At 32.5% G+C, this 27,902-nt stretch overlaps 1 protein-coding gene across 1 annotated transcript in view; it reads right to left on the reverse strand.

Annotated features, from left to right (window-relative positions):
• Positions 1 to 1,894: 1,894 nt before the first annotated feature.
• LOC132757506 (uncharacterized) overlaps positions 1,895 to 27,902 on the reverse strand; it is a 40,247-nt gene continuing 14,239 nt past the window's right edge. The window contains exons 5-14 of the mRNA XM_060748812.1: positions 18,058 to 18,180; positions 14,337 to 14,459; positions 12,732 to 12,943; positions 12,094 to 12,139; positions 11,541 to 11,674; positions 10,631 to 10,756; positions 9,716 to 9,830; positions 8,773 to 8,907; positions 7,809 to 7,934; positions 1,895 to 6,502 (exon numbers count right to left, since the gene is read on the reverse strand). Of these exons, the coding sequence (XP_060604795.1) occupies positions 6,342 to 6,502; positions 7,809 to 7,934; positions 8,773 to 8,907; positions 9,716 to 9,830; positions 10,631 to 10,756; positions 11,541 to 11,674; positions 12,094 to 12,139; positions 12,732 to 12,943; positions 14,337 to 14,459; positions 18,058 to 18,180 (1,301 nt within the window). The 3' untranslated portion in view covers positions 1,895 to 6,341. The remainder of the gene's footprint in view (positions 6,503 to 7,808; positions 7,935 to 8,772; positions 8,908 to 9,715; positions 9,831 to 10,630; positions 10,757 to 11,540; positions 11,675 to 12,093; positions 12,140 to 12,731; positions 12,944 to 14,336; positions 14,460 to 18,057; positions 18,181 to 27,902) is intronic.

Below are 27,902 nucleotides of genomic sequence, written 5' to 3' on the forward strand. Positions count from 1 at the left end.
TATTGTCTTCTTGTTTGGTTGGTTTCCTTGGGTTAAAAAAAATCACAAGGACACTATAAAGATCATCAGGCAGCTTTCCAGCTTTAATGGTGAAGGAAGATTTCAGGTGCCCCTTTGTACATTTTATTCAGATATGAGAAGCTCTCAAATAGCTTCCTCAATTGAAAATTTTTGTGCCTTTTTTTGGGTTAATTTTTAGTACAACAGTATTTCAGTTCTATACCGGAGGGCAGTTAGCTGACAAGAGATTCTTAATATCAGTAATTAGAATATTGACAGATGTGTACAGTTTTTTCCCTCATTTTTTATATTTTTTTTATGAAACACAATTTAGGTTTTGGTGACACTGACCATCAACTTATGACCCCTCCCCCCTCAAAATAGTACTTAATCCTACAAGAATTCACAGGTTTACATCAAATAATACCGGATTAAACATCATCAAAACAATATCTTCTTTCTTACTGTGACTTTGTATGTTGAAGCTTGGATGACATGGGTATTATTTACAAGTTATGCGATGCTTCATATTGATGCATAATTATGCCAGTTTCAAAATTTACATAACTTGGTATACCCACAAATATTGATCATACTACTGTCAAAACTTTACTGAAACCATATGGAAATTCTTATTTTGCTAAAACGAAATTTTAGTTTGATTGTGCAGGAAGCTATAAACTTAAAGACACACTCTTGAATCTGTTCCTGGGACTAACCAGTGCTGAGCTTAAATGAGTGTCAAGTTTTTTATTCAAGAAAACAAAGACTTGTTCCTGACAGGGTTTAAACCCATGCTGGTAGCGATCATAAAATTACAAGTCAGATGCGTTAACCACTTGGCCATGCCCCCACTAAAATTTGTCAACAAGTATACAGGTTTTGGGATGTGGACAACATGATATAAAAAACAAAGAGTATATAAGATATCTGGGACATCTTTTATTTTTACATATAAAACATGATACTATTATCACAATATTTATCTGACTACAGTTACATCTACATATAAAATACATTGCACTAACCAAAAGTCATACCTGAATTAAAGTTCTGTTGCATAAAAATAAATCTCATTTTCTCAAATTTTATACATTAATTTATTAAATTATCATAAAATACTGCATATTTGAAACACCCATTTTTGTTGGACAGAAGTGAATATAAAGATAATTATAACCAATAGGTTGAAAATTTGTGAATTAATGTTTGTTTAAATAAAAAAAAAATTGAGTATAATTAATTTGTTTTTAAGCCATTCGACAAGTACCATTGCCTTATACATATATTTATAGATACATGTATTTGCCATTTATTAAATAAAGTTACAAACTTATATAACAGGTCATATTACCAAGTCAAAATGTTTGATTTAACATTCCTTGTGGAAGAAATACAAATCTTTACTTTTAATAAAAAGAAAGTTTTTTTCCTAGAAAAATATATCATCGATATACCAACAGTTTAATTGAAAAATCAACATAATGATAAAATTCAACAAAAATTTTTTCACTTTTGTCCTTGATTACATAATTTTTGTAGTGTACCGGTAAGTATCCTAATATCGCCATTATCAAAAATATGTAGAAATAGAAGGTCATAAATATAACTTTTTATCAAGACGAGTTCAGTTCAGTTCATAAAACTCAAGAAACACTCCCAATCCTTAATACCAATTCTGTTGATAAATAAAGAAGATAAAAAGCTTCGATAAATTTTTAGAAATTTTGAAAATATGCATTGACCTCTACAATCTAAAGGACAAGCTTATATTTCTACAACTCAAAAAGTTCTATACAGACAAACAGTGATTGAATTACAACATTCCAATCATCACATGATACCAAAGTAACATAACTATTCCATTTGGGGTAAAAATCACAATTGTCATGTTCATTTTCTATAAATAAATGAGATCTTGAAAAAGAAAAAAATATATGATATTTAAGACACAATCACAATGAATTTTACCTATAACCTACTAAATTCCTATTATAGATTTACCCTCTCACTATTTTCAGCTCCTCAGTGGAGTTCATTATAACGGATTTTAATGTCAAAATTCAAAGATTGCGCTACCAACAGTTTATAGTCTCTTCAGGCTGTATGAAAAGATGGCCTTACTCTATATACTGTTGGTAAAGGTTAATCTAGAAGGTGAAAGGTTAAGTTGATAAATTGTTAATAAAAACCAGAAAAATGTAACAAGAGGGCCATGATGGCCCTGAGGTCGCTCACCTGTATATAGGCCCCGAAGCGGGGCCAGTTTAAACCCCAGGGCTTTTATTTGAACAAACTTGGAATTAAGACACCCATTAGAAGATGTTTCATGATGTTAAGTTTTTGCTATACACATATAAGGAAAAACAATGACCTTCTCACCCCCCCCCCCCCCCCGGCAGAGTGAATTTTAACCCAAGGGCTTTTATTTGAACAAACTTGGTAGACATCCATAAGAAGATGTTTCATGCTAAACATCTAAGCTCTAGCTCATTGGGTTTTTTAAAAGAAGATTTTTTAAGTTTTTACTATACACATATAGTTAAAAACAATGACACCCCTGGGGCGGGGCCAGTTTTGACCCCAGGGCTTTTATTTGAACAAACTTTGTAGACACTTATTAGAAGATGTTTCATGCTTAATATCTAAACTCTAGCTATTTGGGTTTTTTCAAAGAAGATTTTTTAAGTTTTTGCTATACACATATAAGGAAATCAATGACCCCCGGGGCGGGGCCAATTTTGACCCCAGGGCTTTAATTTGAACAAACTTTGTAGACACTCACTAGAAGAGGTTTCATGCTTAATATCTAAACTCTAGCTATTTGGGATTTTTTCAAAGAAGGTATTTTAAGTTTTGCTATACACATATAGGAAAAATCAATGACCCCCGGGGCGGGGCCAATTTTGTCCCCAGGGCTTTTATTTGAACAAACTTAGTAGACACCCATTAGAACATGTTTCATGCTAAATATCTTAGCTCTAGCTCTTTGAGTTCTTTAAAAGAAGATTTTTTAAGTTTTACTATATGCATATAGGGAAAATCAATGACCCCTTTGGTGCAGGGCCAATTTTGACCCCAGGGCTTTTATTTGAACAAACTTGGTAGACACTCACTAGAAGAAGTTTCATGCTAAATATCTTAGCTCTAGCTCTTTGGGTTCTTTAAAAGAATTTTTTTTAAGTTTTTACTATATGCATATAGGGAAAATCAATGACCCCCTGGGGCGGGGCCAATTTTGACCCCAGGGCTTTTATTTGAACAAACTTGGTAGACACTAATTAGAAGATGTTTCATGCCAAATATCTAAGCTCTAGCTCTTTGGGTTCTTTAAAAGAAGATATTTAAAGTTTTTTCTTTCGGTTGCCATGGCAACCAGAGTTCTTTGAACAATTTTTAAAGGTGACCACCAAAGGAACATTCCTGTGAAGTTTGGACGAAATTGGCTTAGTGGTTTATGAGGAGATGTCATTTGAAGCAAAAGTTTATGGACGACGGCCGCCCGCCGGACGAAAAGCGATCACAAAAGCTCACCCTGTCACTTTGTGACAGGTGAGCTAAAAATAAAAGGAGAAAAATGTAAAAATAAGAGATGAAAAATGTAAAAAAAAAATGGTTTGGTAAAAAAAAATGTTTGAACACTTTCTGCGCTTAATAATATATATACAAATATATTTCTTAAAAAAAAAAAGAGAAAAAGTCATGAAGGTATGTTACGTTTTAAAATATACACACTAATAATAAAAATAAGAAATAATAGTACAGTAAACTCCGCTTATAAGGACATTCTTAGGACTGCAGAATTTACATTGTTATATGCAGTTACCATTAAGTCCAAGATGCAACTAATTTGAAAACAGGAGTCGGGACCATGGCAACAGCATCGTTATAGGAGGTATAAAGTTATAACTAGTGTATTGTTATAAGCGATGTCGTTATAAATGGAGTTTACTATAAATGGAAACAATGGAGGCAACTGGTTTAATGTGCAGGAAATAATCAGGTATACACTCAAGTATAAAAATATGTAAAAATGAACACAAAAAATGCATGAACAATTATTGTCAGATCTTCTTATAAAAACATTCTAAAATACAACCTTATTATCACTGGTATATGATATAGGAATGTAAAACAAAACTGGTTAGAATATCAAAACAAAAGGAATGTTATAAGATGAGATGATTCCTAATTATAAATGAGTATTGGAAGAAAAAATTGTTCATATATACCAGGAAAGTGAAACTTAAATGAATCTTTTTGTAATGTATTATACATTTTTATTGAAGTTAATCTGCATAATTTCCATGTCAATCAGGTTTGCCTTACTTTCCCATGATTAGACCCTACATAAACCATTTAACTTAAAATTTGCATTACGACTTTCATTTTGAACCCATATCATCCCTCTATCATTTTATCTGAATTATCAGTCAAATATTCACATACTTTTTTTTGATATAATCTATATATCCCCATTTATCATTACACCCAAGTATCTGCAATATCATTACAGCCACACAACTAATCAGTTATAAATCCTCATACCCTATCTCTTAATGAAATGACCTGCATTTCCACCTTTATCAATAGACCCACATAACCCTTGTGTTATTACACCCACATTACATCTCACATAAACCTACATAACCCTTGTGTTATTACACCCACATTACATCTCTGTTAGACCCACATAACTGCTATGTTATTACATCTATATAACCAATCTTGTCATACACACTCTATTTCAAATTACCAGCATAACCCCCTCTATAACTACACCCAAATAACCCCTATGTCATAAAGCTTACAAAACTACCCTGTTGTCTGACCTCTATGACCATACTTCATATGACTTTTGTAATCTTTGCCCAGACCAACATTTTCCTTCTGTCATTTGTGCATTATATATCTCCTCTACCATCACACCCATACAATCACCATCATCAGATCTTTATATTGCCCCTGTTATTTCTGCACATAATATTTCTAACATTAAAGGCCCCTACCCCCACAAAGCAGTAATATTATCTGAGTAGAGCACACAGCAAATTTACATGTTAACCGTATGGAAAATTCAGCATCATTTTTCTTCCCTTTTTTCCATTTTTTTTTATCTGATTACTTTCATTCAATATAATATGATTATGACAACAGCAAACACTTCAGTCAAATGTGAAAACTGGTCTTCTGATAATAAAATAATTCACTTTCAGTAAAACATACACACATTTGTATATTGTTTGACACATAGAATTAATGGAACAAAATATTTTGTTGGAAATTCAATTTAAGAGCGCAAAGTTTCAAATAATGCACTGATAATGTAAAGCGCTGTTCACAACATTGAGTAAAAGTTGAATTACATGGAGTCCTATTAAGACACAAAAAAGTCATCATTTTATGATTTGTAACTATATTGTCACCTAAGTGAACTAACTGGTTAACTGGTATTACATTCTATAAAGAGTTAAACCGTTACTGCACTAAGGTGACAAATTACATAGTTACACAAATATTAACCAATACTTAACAATCATACGCAATAATGTTCTGTCAGACAAAAAATAAAATAACCTCTTCCTGTTATAGATTTTTTCTTCATTCAAATATATAATGAACCTCACCACCATAGTGCAGCCGGGTTAAGTCCTAAATTTACTAGGAGTTAACAAATTATAGCACTAAGGTGACAACCTGTATATTTAACCCTTGCTCTGCTGAAGCCTGTTGTGATGAGCCTTTCCCACCAGTATAGTGTCAGGCAAGTCAAGGGTTAATCACAGTATTTTTTTTTCATCAAGTTTAAAGTGACATCATACTAATTTTTTCTTTGTCAGGTGGAGATAAATTCACAATATATTTCAAAAGATTGACTATTATAATGTTGAATGACCAGCTGTTGATATTGGAAAGTGTTTCTGAGGAAATAGTAATTTGCCGAAAAATATAAAAAGTCCCACTCTTTTTAAATTGAATTCTGATGGACAATTTTAGAAATTTCCTTGGAGTATGTGAGTTTTTTGTCTTTCAAAATTATAAGATTGAAAGGAAATTTTTCACATTTTAACTTTCACCTGTTCACTCACTATATACCCTTGGATGGACATAATGTCACTTTTAAAGTTTAAGCATTAATTAATACACTATACTTTAACATAAGTGTGATCTCACCACCTTTGTTTTTAAAAATCAAGTATTTTTTATACATTTAAATTACTACAAAATAATGTCTCAATCTTCAAAATCCCATCAACTGTTTCAGATAATGAATAATTCCTTACACATTTAGGAATAAATATTTAAATAAAGTAACAATTTTGGAAGGGGCTCCACTTGATTCATTCACTGCTAGATGCGTTGCTTGATTCAGATTCTCCTGTTAATTTCATCAATACTTTGGAAGCAAGTTCTTGCACTGTGACCAGATTATCCAAACTTGTCAGTTTGTTGACAATATGCTCAATTCCATGTTCTCTAAAAGCTTGTAAAAATAATGGATCTGAAATAAGAAAGGAGGACAAAAATTAAATTTTACATATCTATAAAAGAAGCAAACGGGCCCTAACTGCCCTATAGTGCACTTTTTTCTACATTTGTCAAAACCTATAGTCTCTAGTTACTTTTTTATGTTTCGTCTTTTTGCATTTGATGTGGAATATTTCATTTTTATAACTTAAAAGTTACTCTCATACACAGAATATGTCTAAAAACATCAACATCAACAGATTTAAAACTTTTAATAGTTTCTGACAAAATGGACCTTAACTAAAAGATTGACCAACATCAAAGCTGATGAGTCATGACAATAGCCCCATTTTTTTCTTCTTCAATGAAATAGAGAGAAAAACCAAAGGGCTACAAGCTCTGTGGTATTTTCTGATCTTTGCAATCAAAACCGTACTGTCTATCTGTATGTATAAGTTTTATTTTGGAATACTACAATTCGTCTTGCAGGGCAACGAGTTGCATTGACTGCCTTTAGATTTTTTGACAGCCACACTTAATCCTTGCATATCCTGGCTAATTTCTAAGAAAGAATGTTAAAAAGGCTAAAAAGACACTTAAATAAAAAATTAGTTGCCACGACTGGGATTTGAACTTCAGACCTCTCACATTGTAAATAAGTGTGTAACCCCTGGGCCACGGTGATGTTATATGAAATCAGTCTGATTAAAACCATATTATTCTAAATTTATGTATATATTTCACTACTTGACAGTCAGATTTATTTGTGTGATATGCGCATAGGTCCTCGGTAATCGACAGCGCTAAAAATAGCATTTTGTATATGTGGATTTAATTATCGGGTGCTTAACTTATGGTAGAAATTGATTATCGATGTTGACTGCCCTAAATTCGTCCCTTCCAAGAGTCAACAGCCTTACTTTATTTTTCAGAAAGTCTAAATAACAAATGTTCATTAATTCTGATTACAATAATCTGAAGCTTTACGGAAATAGCTGAGCAATTTTCATTGATTAAAATGATATTCATCCGCGTAATTTTTTATTGTGCAATTATTGACAATTCTATAAGCCAAAGCTACTTTTAAACTTTGAATGCCTTGTAATTTCACTAATTTGTTGGATATTTGTAACAAAATAAAAATATTTCCTTCTTTTTCATTGCTAGTTTTAAGGTGTTTTGAGAACTACTTGTTGTTAGGTTTGTCGGGAAGCGCTGTGCCAGAGATTGAATGTCAGCATTGTATTTCCTGATCTTTGATCAGAAAATACAAATACACAACAGATTTTTAAACTTGTTTTCAACATAATTTTACTGGTAGAAAATCAAATCTGACCTACCTTTTAAAAATTGCACTAAAGTCCATAATGCTATATGAACAAAATTTGAGTCATCTGATTTGAGGAATTTGTCAATGTACAATAATATACCCTGAATATTGTCAACTTTCAGCTGGGATGGAATTTCTGAAAATAAACACATTCTTTAAGTACATGTACCATATATATCAGTCAAAGTTATATGTAAAACACACATAACATATTGTTTTATTTGAGGAAAAGATTATTACTTCATGAATTAACATCACTTAAAGAATAAAGTTATTATCTCCTGCAAAACTTATTGTTTGAGCTTTAAGAAAGAATATTTTGAAATTGTTTGTATGAAAGAAATATGGTAATAAATTGCATATAAAACAAATTGCCCATGCACAAAATGACTGCATAATGGTTAACACCCCAATATAGCATCATATTTTTTTTTCCAAAACATTTAGTTCTGTTTATGGATGGTATCAATGTGTGTTAGGGATCAGAGGCCATTAATCACAGAATCAAGGCCCTTAACTAGCTCTTGGGGTTTCCCTTGCAATATAGTCATTGCAGATCATGCCAGAATCATGATCTTGAACTTTACTTTGACCAACAATTTATATAGGCAATGATACAGATAATCACATGGTCAAGACCATCTGACTAGTTCAAGAGGGTAGCCTGATTCACAGTCAAACACTCTGTTTCACTGTGAATCAGGCTACCCTAATTTGATTCTCGGACAGTGCAGGTCATTTTCGTAGTAACTGATTATGAAATCCTTTCTACTGTCATTCACACTGTACCTCTGCTGTGCCATGAACAGAAGTTATCAGTTCCTTGTGAAAGGAAATGCAACTAGCACTATTAAACTGCTTGAAAGCTTCCCCAAAAAGTATGTGGTGGCTGACTTAAACTTCGGTAAATTCAATGTGGCTTACTGGAAGGTAAACTACCATCACAAAGATACACTACTTGTTGCAATGATTACCTGTCAAAGCCAACTGTCCGAGAATACCCGCACTGTTGTATTGGACTTCAGTATTTGTTGAAAGCGTTGCCATGGTAACCAGTTTAACAAAGATTTTTCCATCAAATATAAGTAGTAACTGATGCTTAACATGATCTGGAAAAAAAAAATCAAAATAAAACAAGAATTATTTGTAGAAAAACATAAGATCTGCATCTTGTAATTTTGATCCTTGTTAAGATACTGCAGAAATATGAAATTAATGTTCTTCTGTATACCAAAACTTCTCTGCACTAAAACTTTCAAATATATCAAAATAGCTTTGATGATCATATGGAAATTTCCCAATTTCTTTCACAGGTTTTCCAGCAAGAAAAAAAAATTACAATTTGTGGCAACAGAAGTTTACTGAAAAAGTGTAGAAATAACAGTGATATTCTGAAGTAGCTGTTTACACTAGTTATCTTATTTCTTATTTATATTCTAACAGGCCTAGTAATTTTGTCACTATACATAAAGAAGTAAAAAAAATGTTGTTAATCTGCCAATTAACACATGTTCGGGACTACATGTATGGTGTGACTCTTTTTTGTTGGGTTTTTTTCACCCTCTGATAAGATAGTTGACAAAGCATCTTAAAGGCAACAATCATAACACATTTTTATTGACATTTTTCATTCTTATTATGTTTTCTTTTCATAATATGATGATTAAATAACATCTCACATCGCCACAGGTTTTATCCATATCAGTTGATTAAATTATGTAAGAAAATTTGGCACCAATTCTTTAGCAGCATAATGACAACATACTAAGAATGCCTACAGCCTTTGTGGTCAATTCCTACACAGCAAAACTCCAAACTCATGTTAAATAGCCAACACCACTCAGACAGATATCAATTATTAATTCCTGTTTAACTGACATACATAAAATTCAGTTTTTTTAACAAATTAAGACTCACCATCATCAGCCATGACTGCCAGAGCTGCCGTAACTTCTGTAAGAACTAATATCCGTGTTTCTATATCCAGTAACACTGTCGCAAGTTTCTCTACACAACCATGTTCTGCAAGTTCCTGCCAACAAAACAGGATTTATTATACATACCAGTTTCCTCTTACAAAGAAAATAATATTCTCTTTGTTATTTTCTTTTTTTTTAATCCATTTGAAAATCTTCTCTACAATAGAAACATAGTGAGATAACATCCTCCCTACAGTGATACATACACTGCAAGGGTCCATATATTTATGGATATCAATGACATATGAGCCGCGTCATGACAAAACTAACATAGTGCGTTTGCGACCAACATGGATCCAAACCAGCCTGCGCATCTGCACAGTCTGATCAGTTCACTATCAGTTTCTCTACTTGTTATAGGGTTTGTAAGCCAACAGCATGGATCCTGATCAGACTGCGCGGATGCGCAGGCTGGTCTGGATCCATGCTGGTCGCAAACCCATTATGTTGGTTTTGTCGTGACACGGCTCTTATAAGAGGGCTAATGACATAAGTGTCATGCAGTCTCTAATGAATCCCTTTTCTTTCCACACAACGTATAGCCAACATCCAAAGCAGGGCCAATCTATTACACAAGTATGGTAAAGCTAAATTCTTGACTTTCGAATAAACCATAATCCTTTGCGGCTGAAAGACTTCCGGTTTACTTCCGTGGGCAAAACTGAACAACAGAGGTGCCTCTAGAGAAACATTTTTGTAACTTTTATCAAGATTTATAACTTATTCTAAATAACATTGCATTAATATCTAACCAAAATAAATTAAAGATTGATTCCATGAAATTATTGAAATTTCAGGTAAGAAAATACCATGGAATCTACTTCCTTTTATGAATGCATTATAGGTTACCTACCCTTATATGGTTTCCCACAGAAAGATTACGTATGGTGCCAGCAGCATGTCTTTGTGCCTCCGGCATTGAAGAGTCAGTTAAAATATCAAACATGTCTCCCAAAATCTCTGTAGATAATATTGGACCCTTTAAAAAATGTATGAAAAGAAAAAAAAATCTGTTATTTCTGCACACAAAAAAACGCTGCACATATGTTAAAAGTACATTACACACAAGACGTGTCCATGGACAGAATGTTCCACTTCTCTCAGTGCTGATAAGTTAAATAAATGCAGCATAGAAAATAGAGCATAATTCTGCATAAGTGCTTTACAGGGATTAGTAGTCAGTCACTTACAGAAGAATTAGTAATTAATAGTTTGTTATCCAGAAAAGCCAATTAGTTGCATTAGAATCAGCATAAAACCAGAAAAATAAACAAACAGCATGGAATTCTAAGTTTATACAGGGATATACTTACAGTGTGTTACCTCATTAGCTTTATGGATCTTTAGAGATTAAACTCATTAGCTTCATGAACATTTAGAGTGTTACCTCATTAGCTTTATGAAATATAGAGGGTTACCTCATAAGCTTTATGAAATATAGAGATTTACTTCATTAGCTTCATGAACATTTAGAGTGTTACCTCATTAGCTTTATGAAATATAGAGTGTTATCTCATTAGCTTTATGGATGTTTAGAGATTTACCTCATTAGCTTCATGAACATTTAGAGTGTTACCTCATTACCTTATAAGCTTTATGAAATAAAGAGTGTTACCTCATTTGCTTTATGCATGTTTAGAATGTTACCTCATTAGCTTTATGAATGTTCAGAATGTTACCTCATGATGGATGTTTAGAATGTTACCCCATTAGCTTTATGAATGTTCAGAATGTTACCTCATTAAGAATGCTTAGAATTTTACCTCATTAGCTTTATGAATGGAGAGGTTTCTGATACATGCCATCGCTGCAGACTTCGTTTCACGTTTAGAATGTTTGATACACCTGTGTAAGGCAGGTAATGCCTTATATTGAACTATCAAACTCTGATTGTCAACTGAAAATAGAAAAAATTAGAAACATAAATTTGTCACTTTAAACAAACTCTTTTTAAATGTATGACAACTTTTTTTAATGACAATATATATTTTATTTAAGTAATGAGAGACAAATGACCATTAGACTCAATGTCTGAGATCAATCTGTTGAAGTTCTGCATCTTTATGAACAAAGTCAATTAAGCCAGGCATTGCGGGGTCTTCCTACACCAGTAAATTTCAAACTGATACTACATTATATCATAATAGCATTCGGCCTTTGAGACATGAAACACCCCACCCACTTTTAAACATTTTGGACTCAAATCCCTCCTTTTTGACAATTTTCAATAAATTTTCAAAATCAGCCAATTAGATGCTAGAGTTGAGACTGCTATGAAATATCTAGTGTGAAAACATTTAGTAGTTTTCAACTTACCATCAGATGCTAAATTTCTCAAGACAAAACATGCTTGACACTTCACCTAGCAAAAGTGATACATTATAAAATCATATTTCAGTTTATCATACATAGTTCTTAAAAAAATAATAATAAAGAAATAATAATACTTTCTTGATTAAGACACTGGGTTTTGGTGCTGAAATTCCTTTGGACATCTAATGTAAATATTGTCTTAAACATAAAAACTTATACACTAGTATAGTAGCAATCCCAGAGACTTATATGAGTTGTCCATGTTGTACATTTTGCTGTATGGGCAAGCAAATATTTCTTTCTAACTTGCCTGGTTTTTTATGCTTAAAACTGTCTGGACATGTAAATAATTGTTACAGGCAAGTAAAATCAAAGCTGTTACTTGTCTATAGGCAAGTTAACTTAAGCAAAATTTAAGAACCCCTGAATCCTATTACATAAATTGTAATCTGTTTTCAATTAAAAGACTGAACAATTATACGTAATTTATATTGGTTATTCAATGATTAAACGTAATTATCTAAACAATAACGATTAAACAAAAGTTATTGTTTTTTGTATTGATTTGTCTTTAAGCCATTTCAAATCAACATACAGCAGTTATAAAGCAAAACCTTCATCAAATCTATAAAATATGTTACCCTTTCTGATTTTGTCATCAAAAGACGAATCATTTGCTCAATAATATCGTGGCAGCCGACAGCAACCATCATGGCTCGATGTTTCTCGTTGATCGCTAAATTACTGAGAGCTGCACTACAATAATACTGTAAGTCGTTATCATTTGTGTGCTGTAAAACCCCGATCAAAATCGGGATTGCCCCATCATTGACAAGATCATTCCGGTTCTCCTCTGCAACAATTGTAAAACATTTGTTAAAGTGACATTATGATGTTTTTTCTTCCAATTTTCAAAACAACTTGTGGCTTTCTGAAGGGGGACAATATAGCACGATACATCAGAAAAGGGGGAAAACTTGAAATTAAATTCTAACAACTGATAATGGAATTTACAGATATATTTTTCAAAATTTCCAATTTCAATTAAATTTATTATGTATAGTACATAACAGAGGCTATCTATTTGGGACAATTTTCTGTCTTACAGTCAATTGAAGTTATTAACTAGCTGATATAAATCACCTGTTGTTAAGTTATGGTTCTGGCGAAGAATGTGTACAGGGCATTAAAGGGGAAATTTAACATATTAAGGAAAAATATACCTATTTTGGGCTGGGGGAAACAACCCTTATTCAGCTATAAAATATAAGGGGAAAATGTAAAATGTAAACTTATTCTGATTTTCACCTGTTCACTCATTACATACCCTAATGGATGTGCATAATATCACTTCACAAATTAACAAAATTATTAAATTTCTATTGACATGAAAGACTGATGTCATGCAAATAATTGCCTTGGATGTCTCTTATTTTAAAGCAGAGGTGACTTTTCATGTAAAGAAAGTTTTAGTTTCTGACTACTTTGATCTAGTCACTGAAAAAAATATTTTATGGGATCCGGTAAAAAACATTTTAATGTCACATACTTTTTTTTTTGTAAAAAACTGACTAATTTGAAATCTGATTTTTGAAATCCATCAAATCAAATAACTCCATGGCAACAAGAATTAGATAGCAATTACCTATATTTCGAAGTCTATATCAGTACCACTTAATGAGTAGTGATTGAATTTTTTTTAGGAATTATATATAACTTGATCTTGATGGGGGTATCAAATTTTCATGAAATGTGAAATTTGATATGTTTTTTAAAAAATAAAATGTTACCTTATCTTGATGTATTATTAAATATGAATATAATGTTTAAAATAAAAAGCCTGAACAATAAATATGATTTCATAAGAAACAAGTAGATGTTGTAAAATTAGCATGATTCTGTCACTCCTAAATTCCCTCTCAAATACAAAAATACCTCCCAATTCCCTCTCAAATACAATACCTCTAAATTCTCTCTCAAAAAAAAATAAATACCTCTCCCTCTCAATTTCTTCTTAAATAAATAATAACTTTCAATTCCCTCTCAAATATAATAATACCTCTCAATTCCCTCTCAAATACAATAGTAGCCATAAAATTCTCTTTCAAACACAGTAATTTATCTGAATTATTCCACAATAACAGTGCTAAATTCCCTCTCAAGCATTAAAGAAGTTCCAAACCCAATCACACCTTTCAAGGCTATAATTATATTACAATCAAGGTAAAAAGTGAAGAAAATCTTACGTATATGAGTGAGATTGAGAAGAGATCCTGCTGCGTTTCGTTGTACTCTGAGATCTGTTGACTGCAGGAGTAATAAAAGAGCTGGAATTCCATTTTCTGTAGCAATCAATCTTTTACTTGTGTCTGAAATTGTAGTTCAACAAAAAATAACATTTTCATATAATATACAGTATATTTATATGAAATTTCTAACCTAATTCTCATGTTAGAGCTTTTTAGATGTTAAATTTTACTGAAAAGAAATCCTCATTGGTTTATAAAATGAAAAATTGAAATACATGTATGTATTCTCCTGTTAAGTAAAGACAGGACAAATGTTGGACATTATAATAGGGAGGTGACTTTGCTATGTTATTCAATAGTATTATACAAACTAAACTTACTCTGGTCAGAAATATTTGCTATTAAACTATCCATAATTTTAAAGTAACAAAATAGTCATAATGCCTTCAACAGTGAAAATGTGCTTTCAACATTATATTCTATGTTAGAGTGCGTTCTATGTTAGGGCCAGTAATCTTTCAAGAAGTTCAACTGATAAACTATATACTTTGTTGTCATGCTTAAAATCCTGAAAAATCCAGTGGTAAATATCATCATGTTGAGAGTATATTTTCACAATATCTCCTGTTTCTTGGAAGTGTTTTATCACCTTCCAACGTAACAAGTTTCTTGTCTGACAGAAGATTTAGCGTAAATACATCACTTACTTCATGACAGAAGTACACTTTAAAGGGTATAAAGCTATATTAGGGTTGTCTGTAATAAGTCGACTGCTGGTGGGTTTTTTTCTATAACACTGCCAAGATATGGCTATGGAATATGATTGAAAACAATGAGACTGTACAGTTCCTTCATTTGTCTATAATTGTGATCATCCTTTCAAATAAACCTACTGTGAAATATATATCTCACAATCATATGAAAATCCCTGACTTTTAATGCACATGTTGTAGATATGAATATTCTGAATAAAGATCAAACAACAAGATATCAACATAACTTATAACAGTACAGTCTGGATGAAATTTCAATGAACAAAATACAATATTATAATAATAAAATAGAGCATTGCATGGTAGAGGGTGACCAAGTGGTGTTGATAAGTGATTGCTGTTAAACCTCATTTACTTTGAACTGACTGCTTGTGACAATTATAAAGAATTATCTATGCCACAAATGTTTAATGTCTGTGCAATCTAGCAAATCTCTTTTCTGTTAAGACAGGGCTCACGCTGATAATTAGCAGATAATCTTACCAGTTGTTACCAGTGTTTTGATAATTAGGGGAAAATCTCACCAGTTGTTACCAGTGTAATGATAATTAGCAGATAATCTCACCAGTTGTTGTCAGTGTAATGATAATTAGCAGATACTCTCACCAGTTGTTACCAGTGTAATGATAATTAGCAGATAATCTCACCAGTTGTTACCAGTGCAATGATAATTAGCAGATAATCTCACCAGTTGTTGCCAGTGTTTTGATAATTAGGGGATAATCTCACCAGTTGTTACCAGTGTAATGATAATAAGCAGATAATCTCACCAGTTGTTACCAGTGTTTTGATAATTAGGGGAAAATCTCACCAGTTGTTGCCAGTGTAATGATAATTAGCAGATAATCTCACCAGTTGTTGCCAGTGTTTTGATAATTAGGGGAAAATCTCACCAGTTGTTGCCAGTGTAATGATAATTAGCAGATAATCTCACCAGTTGTTGCCAGTGTTTTGATAATTAGGGGAAAATCTCACCAGTTGTTTCCAGTGTAATGATAATTAGCAGATAATCTCACCAGTTGTTGCCAGTGTTTTGAAAATTAGGGGAAAATCTCACCAGTTGTTTCCAGTGTAATGATAATTAGCAGATAATCTCACCAGTTGTTGCCAGTGTTTTGAAAATTAGGGGAAAATCTCACCAGTTGTTACCAGTGTAATGATAACAAGCAAATTCGTTGAATTTATATCCCCCGCCGAGTACTGGTTTTTATTAACACAACAACTGAAAAAATGAGGCTTTATTTATATATTTATCATGGCATAAACAGTAATATTCTTTGAACTTGATAAATATTCAGGGCAATAACAGAGCCATAACTTTGTGTTAAATAGTAATATCTGGAAATGCCAATGAGATGTATGCATACTACATAACTAATCAAGGGTCATAAATCTGAGTTATAAGTATCTGACCGGAACAAGGCGACTATATGCACATCTCCTTTTAGTATCCCATAAAGTTTCATTGAATTCCAGCCAGTAGCACGGAAACTATTATTGCTCTGGTTGTATACTGCCTAAGTTATCAAGGGTCATAACTCTAAGTTTAAATGTCTGAACAAGGCTACAATATGCACATCTCCTCTTGGTATTGAAGGTTCCAATAAAGTTTCATTGAATTCCAGCCAGTAGTTGCAGAGAAGTAGCGAGGAAACTAATATTTTTCTATATGGATACTGCATAACTTATCAAGGGCCTTAACTCTGAGTTAAAGTGTCTGACCCCAACAAGGCAATGATATGCGCATCTTCTCTTGGTATTGAAGGTTCCCATAAAGTTTCATTGAATTCCAGCCAGAAGTTGCAGAGAAGTAGCGCCGTAAAGATTTTTGCTCTATATGCATACTGCATAACTAATCAATTGCCATAACTCTGAGTTAAAGTGTCTGACCGGAACAAGGCGACGATATGCGCATCTCCTCTTGGTATTGAAGGTTCCCATAAAGTTCCGTTGAATTCCAGCCAGTAGTTGCAGAGAAGTAGCGCGGAAATAATTTTTTCTCTATATGCATACTGCATAACTAATCAAGGGCCATAACTCTGAGTTAAAGTGTCTGACCGGAACAAGCTGACGATATGCACATCTCCTCTTGGTATTGAAGGTTCCCATAAAGTTTCTTTGAATTCCAGCCAGTAGTTGCAGAGAAGTAGTGCGGAAACGATTTTTACTCTACATGCATACTACATAACTAATCAAGGGCCATAACTCTGAGTCAAATGGTCTGACCGGAACAAGCTGACGATATGCGCATCTCCTCTTGATATTGATGATTCCCCTAAAGTTTCGTTGAATTCCAGCCAGTAGTTGCAGAGAACTACTCCGGAAACGAAATTTTACTCTATATGCATACTGCATAACTAATCAAGGGCCATAACTCTGAGTTAAAGTGTCTGACCGGAACAAGCTGACGATATGCGCATCTCCTCTTGGTATTGATGATTCCCATAAAGTTTCGTTGAATTCCAGCCAGTAGTTGCAGAGAACAACTCCGGAAACGAAATTCGGACTGACGGATGGACGGACAGACGTTCTAACAGGAGAGTAATTATGTGGCTACTCTATTGTTCTCTCTATTGTTCTTTTTAGCCACACAAAAGAAAATAGCCACATAAAAGCATTACGGAATGAATGACATCAAAGAGAAAGAACAGTTACCTATTGTCCCTCTAGCCACATAATTACTCTCCTGCGAGTGCGGACGGACGGACGTTCCTACTGAGTTGACATTATGGGGTTTTTTCTTTGATCTCCTTTGATCTCTAAAACCCCATAAGCAACGTATTTGCACCCCATAAGCAACCTTTTTCCCCACAAGTACCGTCTGTACGGATTGAACATGGATATTCACCCCACATCGTCATTTCAGTCGGACAACGCCAGACAACGCCAGAACTATATCCCCCTCCCGATTCCATCGGCGGGGGATAATTAGCAGATAATCTTACCAGTTGTTGCCAGTGTTGTTATACATCCACATGCGTTACATTGTACCTCCACTAAATTACTGTACAATAAAGGTAATAACAATTTCAGAGCTCCGCTGTCCACCAAAATCAGTCTATTAATAGCTGAAATACAAAATAAATACATACATTATAATTTTGTTTTTTTAAATTTGAAAAAATACATAAGATCTTTGAATGTTTTTTCAGCCAAATATTACTTGTAGTTTTTCAGCCAAATATAACTGGTGGTAGGTTAAAGCCTCAGACACATGACAGGAAAGAACAAGATATAGTGATTATAACCCAAAGACAATCCTCAACAATGTTCCGCCATATTGACCAACAGCACTGAAACACATCGAAATTATTCACCCAGCTAAATCTGAAACTGAGCCTGCAACATTTTCCATTGTTCCGTTTTCTTATAATTAGGGACTGTACATTTTTTTCTATTTTATTCTGCATTAAAACACAAATTAGCTAACATTGAATATGCTGCAGTTTTTATAATATTAATTAAATATACATCTTGATGGTTGAAAATTGCAAACATTTATGTCACACATATGTTGTATTTATATATAGATAGCTCAGTTCTTAGAAATACTTTGTAAAATACACGCACATAATGACATAATTAAGGGCAACATAACTAAACGCCTAAGGAAGATAGGAAATTAACATCCCCAAGGACACAAAACAAAGTTAATTTAAATTTTTTGGTCTTGTTTTGTTTTCATCAAGGAAGTAGGAAAATTGTGTCACTCAGGAAACCTTATAAAAATGAGGTGTTTATACAATAAATGAAGATTACTAATATAAAAAATGCAAAATAAATTCAACTTGACTTCTATAGACGATTCTTTACTTTTCAAAAATTATTGCAAGGACAATACATGTATTTGTTTGGTTTTATGTCAAAGTAACACAATTTACTCAGGTCATATGTCAAAACAGGAAAGATGATTTTGGCTATACCTTATGCAGTGTTACAAACTAAATGCAACACAAGAAGGTCAAAACTACCTCACCTTCTGGAGCTAAAAGATGCATAGACTTCATACACTCAAGTAATTAGTACCCATTATGTTCGCCTCTTACAATCACTCAAGGTTTAAACACTGGCTGCATTTCTGACGCCTTGAACTGCCTTCCAACATAAACAGTTAGTTAATATTGTTTGTTTCTGCTAGTCTGGTTTAAAGTTGTTTTTATCACTTTTTTTGGTCAATATCTCAGAGGTTGGTCAACTTAACTGACTTTCCTGGATAACTACCCAGTAATTACCAATTTCTCCCGAAGTTCCAGTTGTCCATTATATTTCTTAGTCAGTGGTGAAAGAGACAAATCACCATTAGACTTAATATCAAAATATCAAAGGTCATTTACTGCAGAGAAATTGAGCATGGCCAAAGGATCAAATCTTAGTGAATGACCTGATGCTCTCAACTGATGAAAGCAGGTAAAGAAAGCTATGCTACCTGTTTAAAGTTAGGCTTGCCCTAATATCTATGCAATTTTATCAGAGGCTCTATACTGCTGGATTGCAAATTCAGTTATTTTTATACAGATAAAAATCATAATAAACAGTTTCAAATTCAAAGCAATTCATAATATATAGCTTTTGCAGGGTAGATGTTTACAATAATGAGGTGACTTGAGCTATTATGACCTGTTAACATTGTGTATGCAATACCAAAGTAGTGTATATGATTGCTATGGTAAGTCTATGGCCGAGTTGTTAAGGTCATTGACTTCAAACCATTTGCATCTCATCCACTGCAGAGGGTTCAAATCCCTTCCGTCAGAGACTTTCAAGCTAGGAAGCTATCCAGTTAGGTTATTATGGAACATTGGTAGTTCTACTCAGGTACCCGTTCCTGTCTGAAATAATGTACGGAAGGGCAGCTGAGGTCTTTGGAAGCTCTACCAGTAAAGCTGGAAAGTCGCCATATGACCTATCTATACTGTATTGGTGCAACATCAAACCCACCCCCCCACCCTCCCAACAAAAAACAAAACAAACAAACAAATAGATTTGGTATTTGCAGACACTTAGATTTTCGGTTTAACTCTGAAGCTAAAATATTGTCTAAAACATTTCCATCTTTTACAAGTTTATCAACAAAGTTCATAAGCAATTCTATCATTGTATATCAGCAATTCTATCATTATGTTAGCAAAGACATGTTTTCCTTTATGCATATTAGACTCCATAAAATATTCAATAGGCACCCATGTCTTAAGTCTTTAAATGGAAATTTTTGTCTAGCATCACAAAATACAAAACTTAAAACAGCTATATTGATTTTTGACAGTATTTTCAGATTCATCTTCTAACAATATCTTAACATGTCGTGTCACAGTTTCTATTTCAGTGGTAACATTACAGACTATTTAATGTAAGAGAGTCATGGTTGACCCTATAGCACTCATCAGAATTAACACCAATATTAGCACTTTAACACTAAAAGATGCTTAACAATGTTGTTCAACTAAATGTTTAACATATTACTAATGCAGCAAAAGGCGGTAAAATCTATTCTTAATTTAATTGATCTTGACCATAAGTAAGTGAGTCTGAAACCCCATCCAATTAGAAGTCCATCTTTGATTTACTGGACCACAAAATTTAACCAAAGTTGATAAGATTCTAAGTTGAAACAAGAGCATCGCACAGAGTTGAAAAGTTTAAATGAACAACTTTGATGGTTTTTGAAAAACATGGATATTGACAAAAAAAGAAGAAATGTTGAAAGACACATATGCCCCCCTTTCTAGCCCTTGACTCATTATTGGTAATTTTGTTATAGAAACTTGCCATAGATAGGTACATGGAAGTGTTCAGTTATGAAAAAAGAAAAATAATGACCTACTACTTTTAACCAATCAATATTTGAAATATAAAGACCTTGACCTTTTAACTAGTGACCCCATTTATAATGACTTATCAATATGTGAAATATGAAGACTTTGTGATAAATACTTTTTCTGATAATGAGCGAAAACCATTCTGACATTTAACACCCCTTTGACCTTGACCTTTGACATAGTGACCCTGATATCAATAGGGGTTATCTACTAGTTATGACCAATCACTATGTGGTCTACTGACAGACAGACCTACAAACCGACATTAGCAAAACAAAATACCCCCACTTCTTTGAAGGGCAGTATAGATAACAAACACTGAAAATGTTTAATTTAGGGCACATTTTACTAAGACAAAAAGGAACTAAAATGTTATTTAAATTTGATCAATAAACTGGTGTCCTATATAGGTTAATGGTTCACTCATTTTCTCTTTTTCTCTTTAATAGTTTTGATTACTTCTGTACTATCAATGAGAATCAATATTGTTATAATTACACTGTCAGAAATGTTGAATTATTTCACTCCTGACAAAATGATATTATAAAATCCTTCTAATAAACAGTCTGTACCCTGTCTTTCAAATAAAATCTATCAATTGCTAAATTATTTCTGGACAACTGTTACTGTGTTTTTAGCAAAATTGCAATGGTTTCTGGAGAATAAAAACAATTTTCTGATCTATATACCCTTGATAAAACATTACATCAAAAGTTGCACACTGTATGAACAATGTAATGAATCAAGAAGAGGTGATATTTTTCCCCTTGTATCTTGACAAGAAATATTGTGTTTACTAGCTAAGAAAAAAAGACAATAGCAATAAATCTTGAAGATTCCAAGGAATCTTCTCCCTTAAATTAGCTTAAAAAGCTTCCAGCCTTCCTGATAAGACGTGCTGCGGACAGAATCAAATTAAACTGAAAAACGAATTCAGAAATTCAAGTACAATTTAGCTTAAAATTTCAAAAACAGAAAAAAATTCAAAAATGGTTTTGGCAATAACTATAAAAAAAGAAGAAATTATTCAGAGTACACTTACTGACAGTTTCAATAACTGCATAATTTCATTATAAGGAAGTATTAAATTGTACTAAGTTTGGCAAGACCTATTAATTCAGTATTTTTAATATACAGAAAATAAAGTTGTGCCATGTGGAACATGTTCTAGCAACAGTATTCAAGTTTTAACCAATCAAGTTTGCTTTAGTGGTACTTAACAACAGTTATTTGCCCTTGGTTGCCCACAATAACAGAATTAGTTACAAGAGAAACAAGTAGAGATTTTGATGCTAAAGCATCAAGTCGCCGGATAGAAAATGACTGTATTATCATAAATATAAGAAAATATCAGTTTAAGTAATGGTTCAAGTATAAAGAAAAGAGGAACAATATGTTGAGTAACTGTTTATTCACAATAAAGCATCATATATAAAGCAAACTTGCTTAGCAATATTGTCAAGGAACTGCAATGATTATTAAATAAGCAAGTATTGTCTGGCAATATTGGCCTGAGACTCATTAATTTTCGGGAGGTGTTTCGTTAGTTTACGTAACTTATTATGATTTATGCTAAAGATTTTATTGATAGTATATATCTCGATATTAAATCAAAAATCGTGTTTCATTTCTAGCATCTTTTTTTATTTCATAATTTTGATTAATTTTGTAAGGTGAGTGATATTCTTGTAATTCTACTTGTAATTCTACCTTATACATATACCGTTATACCAGACATCGAAATCCGTTTTGTATAGTTCAGAATCCGATAATTACTGCCAAATAATCAACGGTCATCGAATATTTGAAAATATATATGTTTTAATTATTGCATGAAACAATGCAATTCTACCGTAAAAGTGGTATCTGCATATTTTTTTTTATTTTTTTTTTTTTTTGCGCTATCGAAAAAAATAAATTATTTAGTTGAAATCAATATTCCTGTCGTTACATACGATATAGTAAACGTTTAATTGCCTTTCAGTTCGAAAAAATATTAACAAAAAGATATTTTATTAGTTCCCTTAATTATGTATCTAATTCATCCGTCATACCGTTTTGGTAACCTGCGCGACGGAAAAGGACGGAATATAACGAAGACGACGATTACCACTATTTATTTCAATAAATGTGCCTCTTTCGAATTAATCTATTTTGTGATGATCAACCTAAACTAAACTAATTGAACGTTGACAGAAAGGGCCAAGTTTAACCCTTTACCAAGAAAAAAAGGAAAAGGTTTTGAAAACTTATTTAATTCTTTAATGTGCAAATATTATGAGTACATTGTATACAGACCTTTCTAATGATATAAAATATGAAACTGATTAATGAAAGATAACTTTGTAATTATTTATACATATGCATCTAATCAGACGCCATACCGTTTTACAACTAATCACAAGTTACTTACATATGTCTTATCAGCAATCTGTTACTATTAATAGATTCTATAACACTGACATACAACGTGTAGTCACGTGATTCTTACAATAGAACAGGGAGAATCTGTTTATAATTAGATAAAATAATGAAATATAATAGGTCTTATAAGATATAAACAACCAAATAATTTAAATGTGTCATTTCAAATATCATTCATGATTTATCAATCATAAAATAGCAACGCTAGACACTTAGAAAAAAAGTAAAAGTATCCCTAAATTCAATGACTGGTCCATAGGGATACGTTATTAATTCATTTTATGAAAATTGTAATGTTGCTTTTTAAGATGTCAATATTTGTATATTTCATTTCATTTAGCAATGTTACTTTATTTTTGAATTTTTAAGATTATGAAAAATAATTGTGGTCCTTAATTGTTCAGTAATTGATTTGCTTTTATATTCAGATTTTAAGGCCTTCTCCTACCATAGGTATAATATTAAACTGTTACAAATATAGTCGCCGGTTTCTACCGGCGACTAACAAGAGCTGTCGGTAGGACAGCATGCTCGACTATTCTTAGTGCTTGATAGTAAAAAAAATGCCTGATACAGTTACCTCCTGTTTACAGGTTGGGGTCATGATGGTGAACTAGTGTGCAAAGTTTCAAAGCCATATGTCAATGAACTTTGAAAATATTTGAACTATTACAAAAACTTTAACGTAAATTCTAAGTCGAAAAAGGGGCATAATTCTGTCAAAATGCTTAATAGAGTTACCTCCTGCTGTCTACAGGTTGGGGTCATGATGTTGAACAAGTGTGCAAAGTTTCAAAGCCATATGTCTATGGACTTTGAAAATATTTGAACTATTACAAAAACTTTAACGTAAATTCTAAGTCGAAAAAAGGGGCATAATTCTGTCAAAATGCTTGATAGAGTTACCTCCTCCTGTCTAAAGCCGTATGTCAATGGACTTTGAAAATATTTGAACTATTACAAAAACTTTAACGTAAATTCTAAGTCGAAAAAGGGGCATAATTCTGTCAAAATACTTGATAGAGTTACCTCCTCCTGTCTACAGGTTGGGGTCATGATGGTGAACAAGTGTGCAAAGTTTCAAAGCCATATGTCAATGGACTTTGAAAATATTTGAACTATTACAAAAACTTTAACGTAAATTCTAAGTCGAAAAAGGGGCATAATTCTGTCAAAATGCTTGATAGAGTTACCTCCTCCTGTCTACAGGTTGGGGTCATGATGGTGAACAAGTGTGCAAAGTTTCAAAGCCATATGTCAATGGACTTTGAAAATATTTGAACTATTACAAAAACTTTAACATAAGTGGTTACGCCGACGCCGACGCTCGGGTGACTGCAATAGCTCTACTTATTCTTATCGAATAGTCGAGCTAAAAAAGTACTATGCTTGATGCTGAATATTTATGAACTTTTGAATGAAATTCATGGCAAAAAAGGCGTAGTTTAAGAAATGAGAATCTATGCAATTTATGTATATTATGTTTAACAATTATATTCGCCAACAGTTTTTCGGGCATATATAGAAATCAATCAATTTATGATGCCTAGTTGAAAGTGTTCTACAATATTCAAATCAGTCAAATTTTAAATCCTAGTGGAAAGTGTCATATATTATTAATAAATCATATTAATATTTAAAATAATCAGTGCTTATGCCAAGCAAAACAAGTCCCCCATCCCAAGTATTGTTTATCAGTTAAAGGTATAACAAGAGGATCATGTTCTAGAGTATTCAAACAATGCTTGTCAACAGAACATGTATACCATACAGTATTTTAATGAATCATATATTAAATAAGTTAAGAGAAACATGTTCTAGAGCATCCTAATTAATCAAGTAATTACCTATACCAAGAGGAACATTTTAATCAATCAGTTTGAAGTATACTCAATCAACACTTTCCTAGCAGAACATGTTCTAGAGTGTTACAATCAATCAAGCTGACTGAGCAGTAACTACTTACTGGCTTCATGATTTGTGTCTTGTCTTTTAAATGGCTCAAGTATAACTTTCACAGGAGATTTTACTGTCTTTATAGTAAGCTTCTTAGTGATTGTATCTCAAGTTAATAATGATAAAAGAGCTATTTAGTCACTGATTGTAGCTTTATCCTCTAGATTCAGAAAGACAGTAACTATATCCTTCTGGTGTCAGAAAAAAACCTTTCTTTGCATTATTTATGCAATTTATCTGATAGGTACAATAAGTTATGTGTTATACATGTGTTATGAAATCATTGAAGTCGAAGAGCATTGGTGAAACAAAAAAGAAACATTTATAGAGATCATAATGGAGCCAAAGAGCATTGGTGAAACAAAAAAGAAACATTTAAAGAAATCATTGAAGACAAAGAGAATTGGTGAAACAAAAAATAAATATTTATAGAAATCCTTGAAGCCAAAGAGCATCAGTGAAACAAACAAGAAACATTTATAGAAATCTTTGAAGCCAAAGAGCATCTTAGAAAACAATATGAGTTAAGTGGTTTTAAACAATATGATTTAAGATTTTGAAACATTATATTAAGAAATGTTGATCAATGTTAGTTACAATTTTTAACAAAACTATGCAACTTATGTGGAACAAAGTCTCCCTGCACATAATTCAGTCAGACTTATGTTGGTTTATGACAAAATATGTATAGGATATCGACCGAGTACGAGGTCTTTCCTAAACAGAAAGATCGATGTACGAGGCCGATATCCAACTTACACACCGTTTAAACTGTATTGGGTTGAGCAATGGCTGATCTGAAGCATTTGATGAAATGCACAAATATTATTTTTAACACAACGCATATACAGGTAAGCTTTTATCAACGTTCTGCTTACATACAATATATACTTTGCTTTCCCCTTTAAAATAAAATTTTTTAAAAAAGCTAATTGTGCAATTTGTCATTCATAAAGTGAATAGATCTGTAATAGAAGGTATGTTAAAGAATGAATAATTATGTTGATAGTATTTCGTATCAGACAATGCAGATTCTAGGACATTTGCCCTCGGACAATTGCCTCCCGGACGTATGCCCCCCTTTTTTTTGCCGTTGTGACTTGTCACTTGTCATCTCGTGTACAGATTTTATGTATGCCAATGGAAACAATTAGTTTTATTTATTTATGGATGCTATTTTGACTTTCACAAATTTGCGCGAGAGTTTTTGTGTATTTCAGCACAACGAAATTTCGACAATAGGCGATGAATTATGGTAGCAAACAATTCAACAATAAAATATTTTTTAAAACAGCGAGGGGGGGGGGGCAAATGTCCACCCCTTCCAAAGATATGAGGGGTCAAAGACTGCCATTGCATAAAAGGGAGGCAAACTTCCGAGGTGGCAACTGTCCGAAGGGCAATGTGTGGATACCCAGCAGACCACGAAAGACCTACATATGTACATGTATATTGTTGGCAAGTGTGAGATACATGAACCGAAACTATATTTTTTATAGCAGAATATAAAGTGTTCTAGAATAAAATATGATCGTTCATCATAAAATGTTTTAAACTAAATCACTTATAACTTCATTTATAGAGAATGCTGTGATTTTTTGCTATATAGTTTCATAGATATAAACTTAAAGCGTCCACTTTGTTATTTTATGAACTTAATGACAGAATTACTATTACTTTAAAAAAATGACGCGATGAAATAAATGTTAAATGTGTCCTAACTTTGACATGCTATCCATTATTTTTATTGACAGATTTAATATAGGGATGCTGGAATCATTGCTTAGTTAAAAGGATTTTAATTTCTGTTGCATTTCATGTTTTCTTTGTCTGCGCATAGGCAGGTCTATTTTTTCACGTGCATTTCATGACCAGGTCTTTCTGACTAGAACAGACCTGCGCACGTGCAAAAGATAGACCTCATAACGGACTTTCTTTTGTTTAAACAGGTCTATCCGAAAAATATAGACTTATTACAAACAATAGAGGAGGTGTGTAAAATAGTTTTAATGCTGAAATTACTGGACTACTATATGACTCCAAAACTTCCAAAAAGCAAGGCTTATCCATCTTACAATTACAGGAGGTCAAGGGTTAAAAAAATCAGCAAAGTCAAACAGTCAGTCAGTCTTGCCGGTGTACATGATACAATATCTAAGGAAATGCACTCAGTAACATAAAATTACATGCATGATATCTGTACACATCTGTTCCATGAGTCATATAAATATAGAAGTTTTTTCATTCTTTAATTACAGTTAATTAACTCAGAAACATTTGAAAGGACAATCTGTTACTAGCAACTGTTACTGTGGCAATTTTATTGAGGTTTCCATGCATAGTAATGCTTGCAAGTCATATAACATGGATATAAAATGTCAGCTTTTGCAGATGGTATTTTGAAATTACTATAATATCAGACAATGTATTATATATAGTAATAATATATTAATAATGATCTTAATGTTTTTAGTTATTTTTCCGCCGATAATTATTACATCATTATTATTATTATCCTGATGAAGGTGTTGTTCACCGAAATGCACCGATGACGAAATAATAATATTTTGAAAAACTGTATGTGTTGTTGTTTA

The sequence above is a fragment of the Ruditapes philippinarum genome, unplaced genomic scaffold (genome assembly GCF_026571515.1).
Source record: "Ruditapes philippinarum isolate M1 unplaced genomic scaffold, ASM2657151v2 ctg1267_1_1_1_1, whole genome shotgun sequence".
Taxonomy (NCBI): Eukaryota; Metazoa; Mollusca; class Bivalvia; order Venerida; family Veneridae; genus Ruditapes; species Ruditapes philippinarum.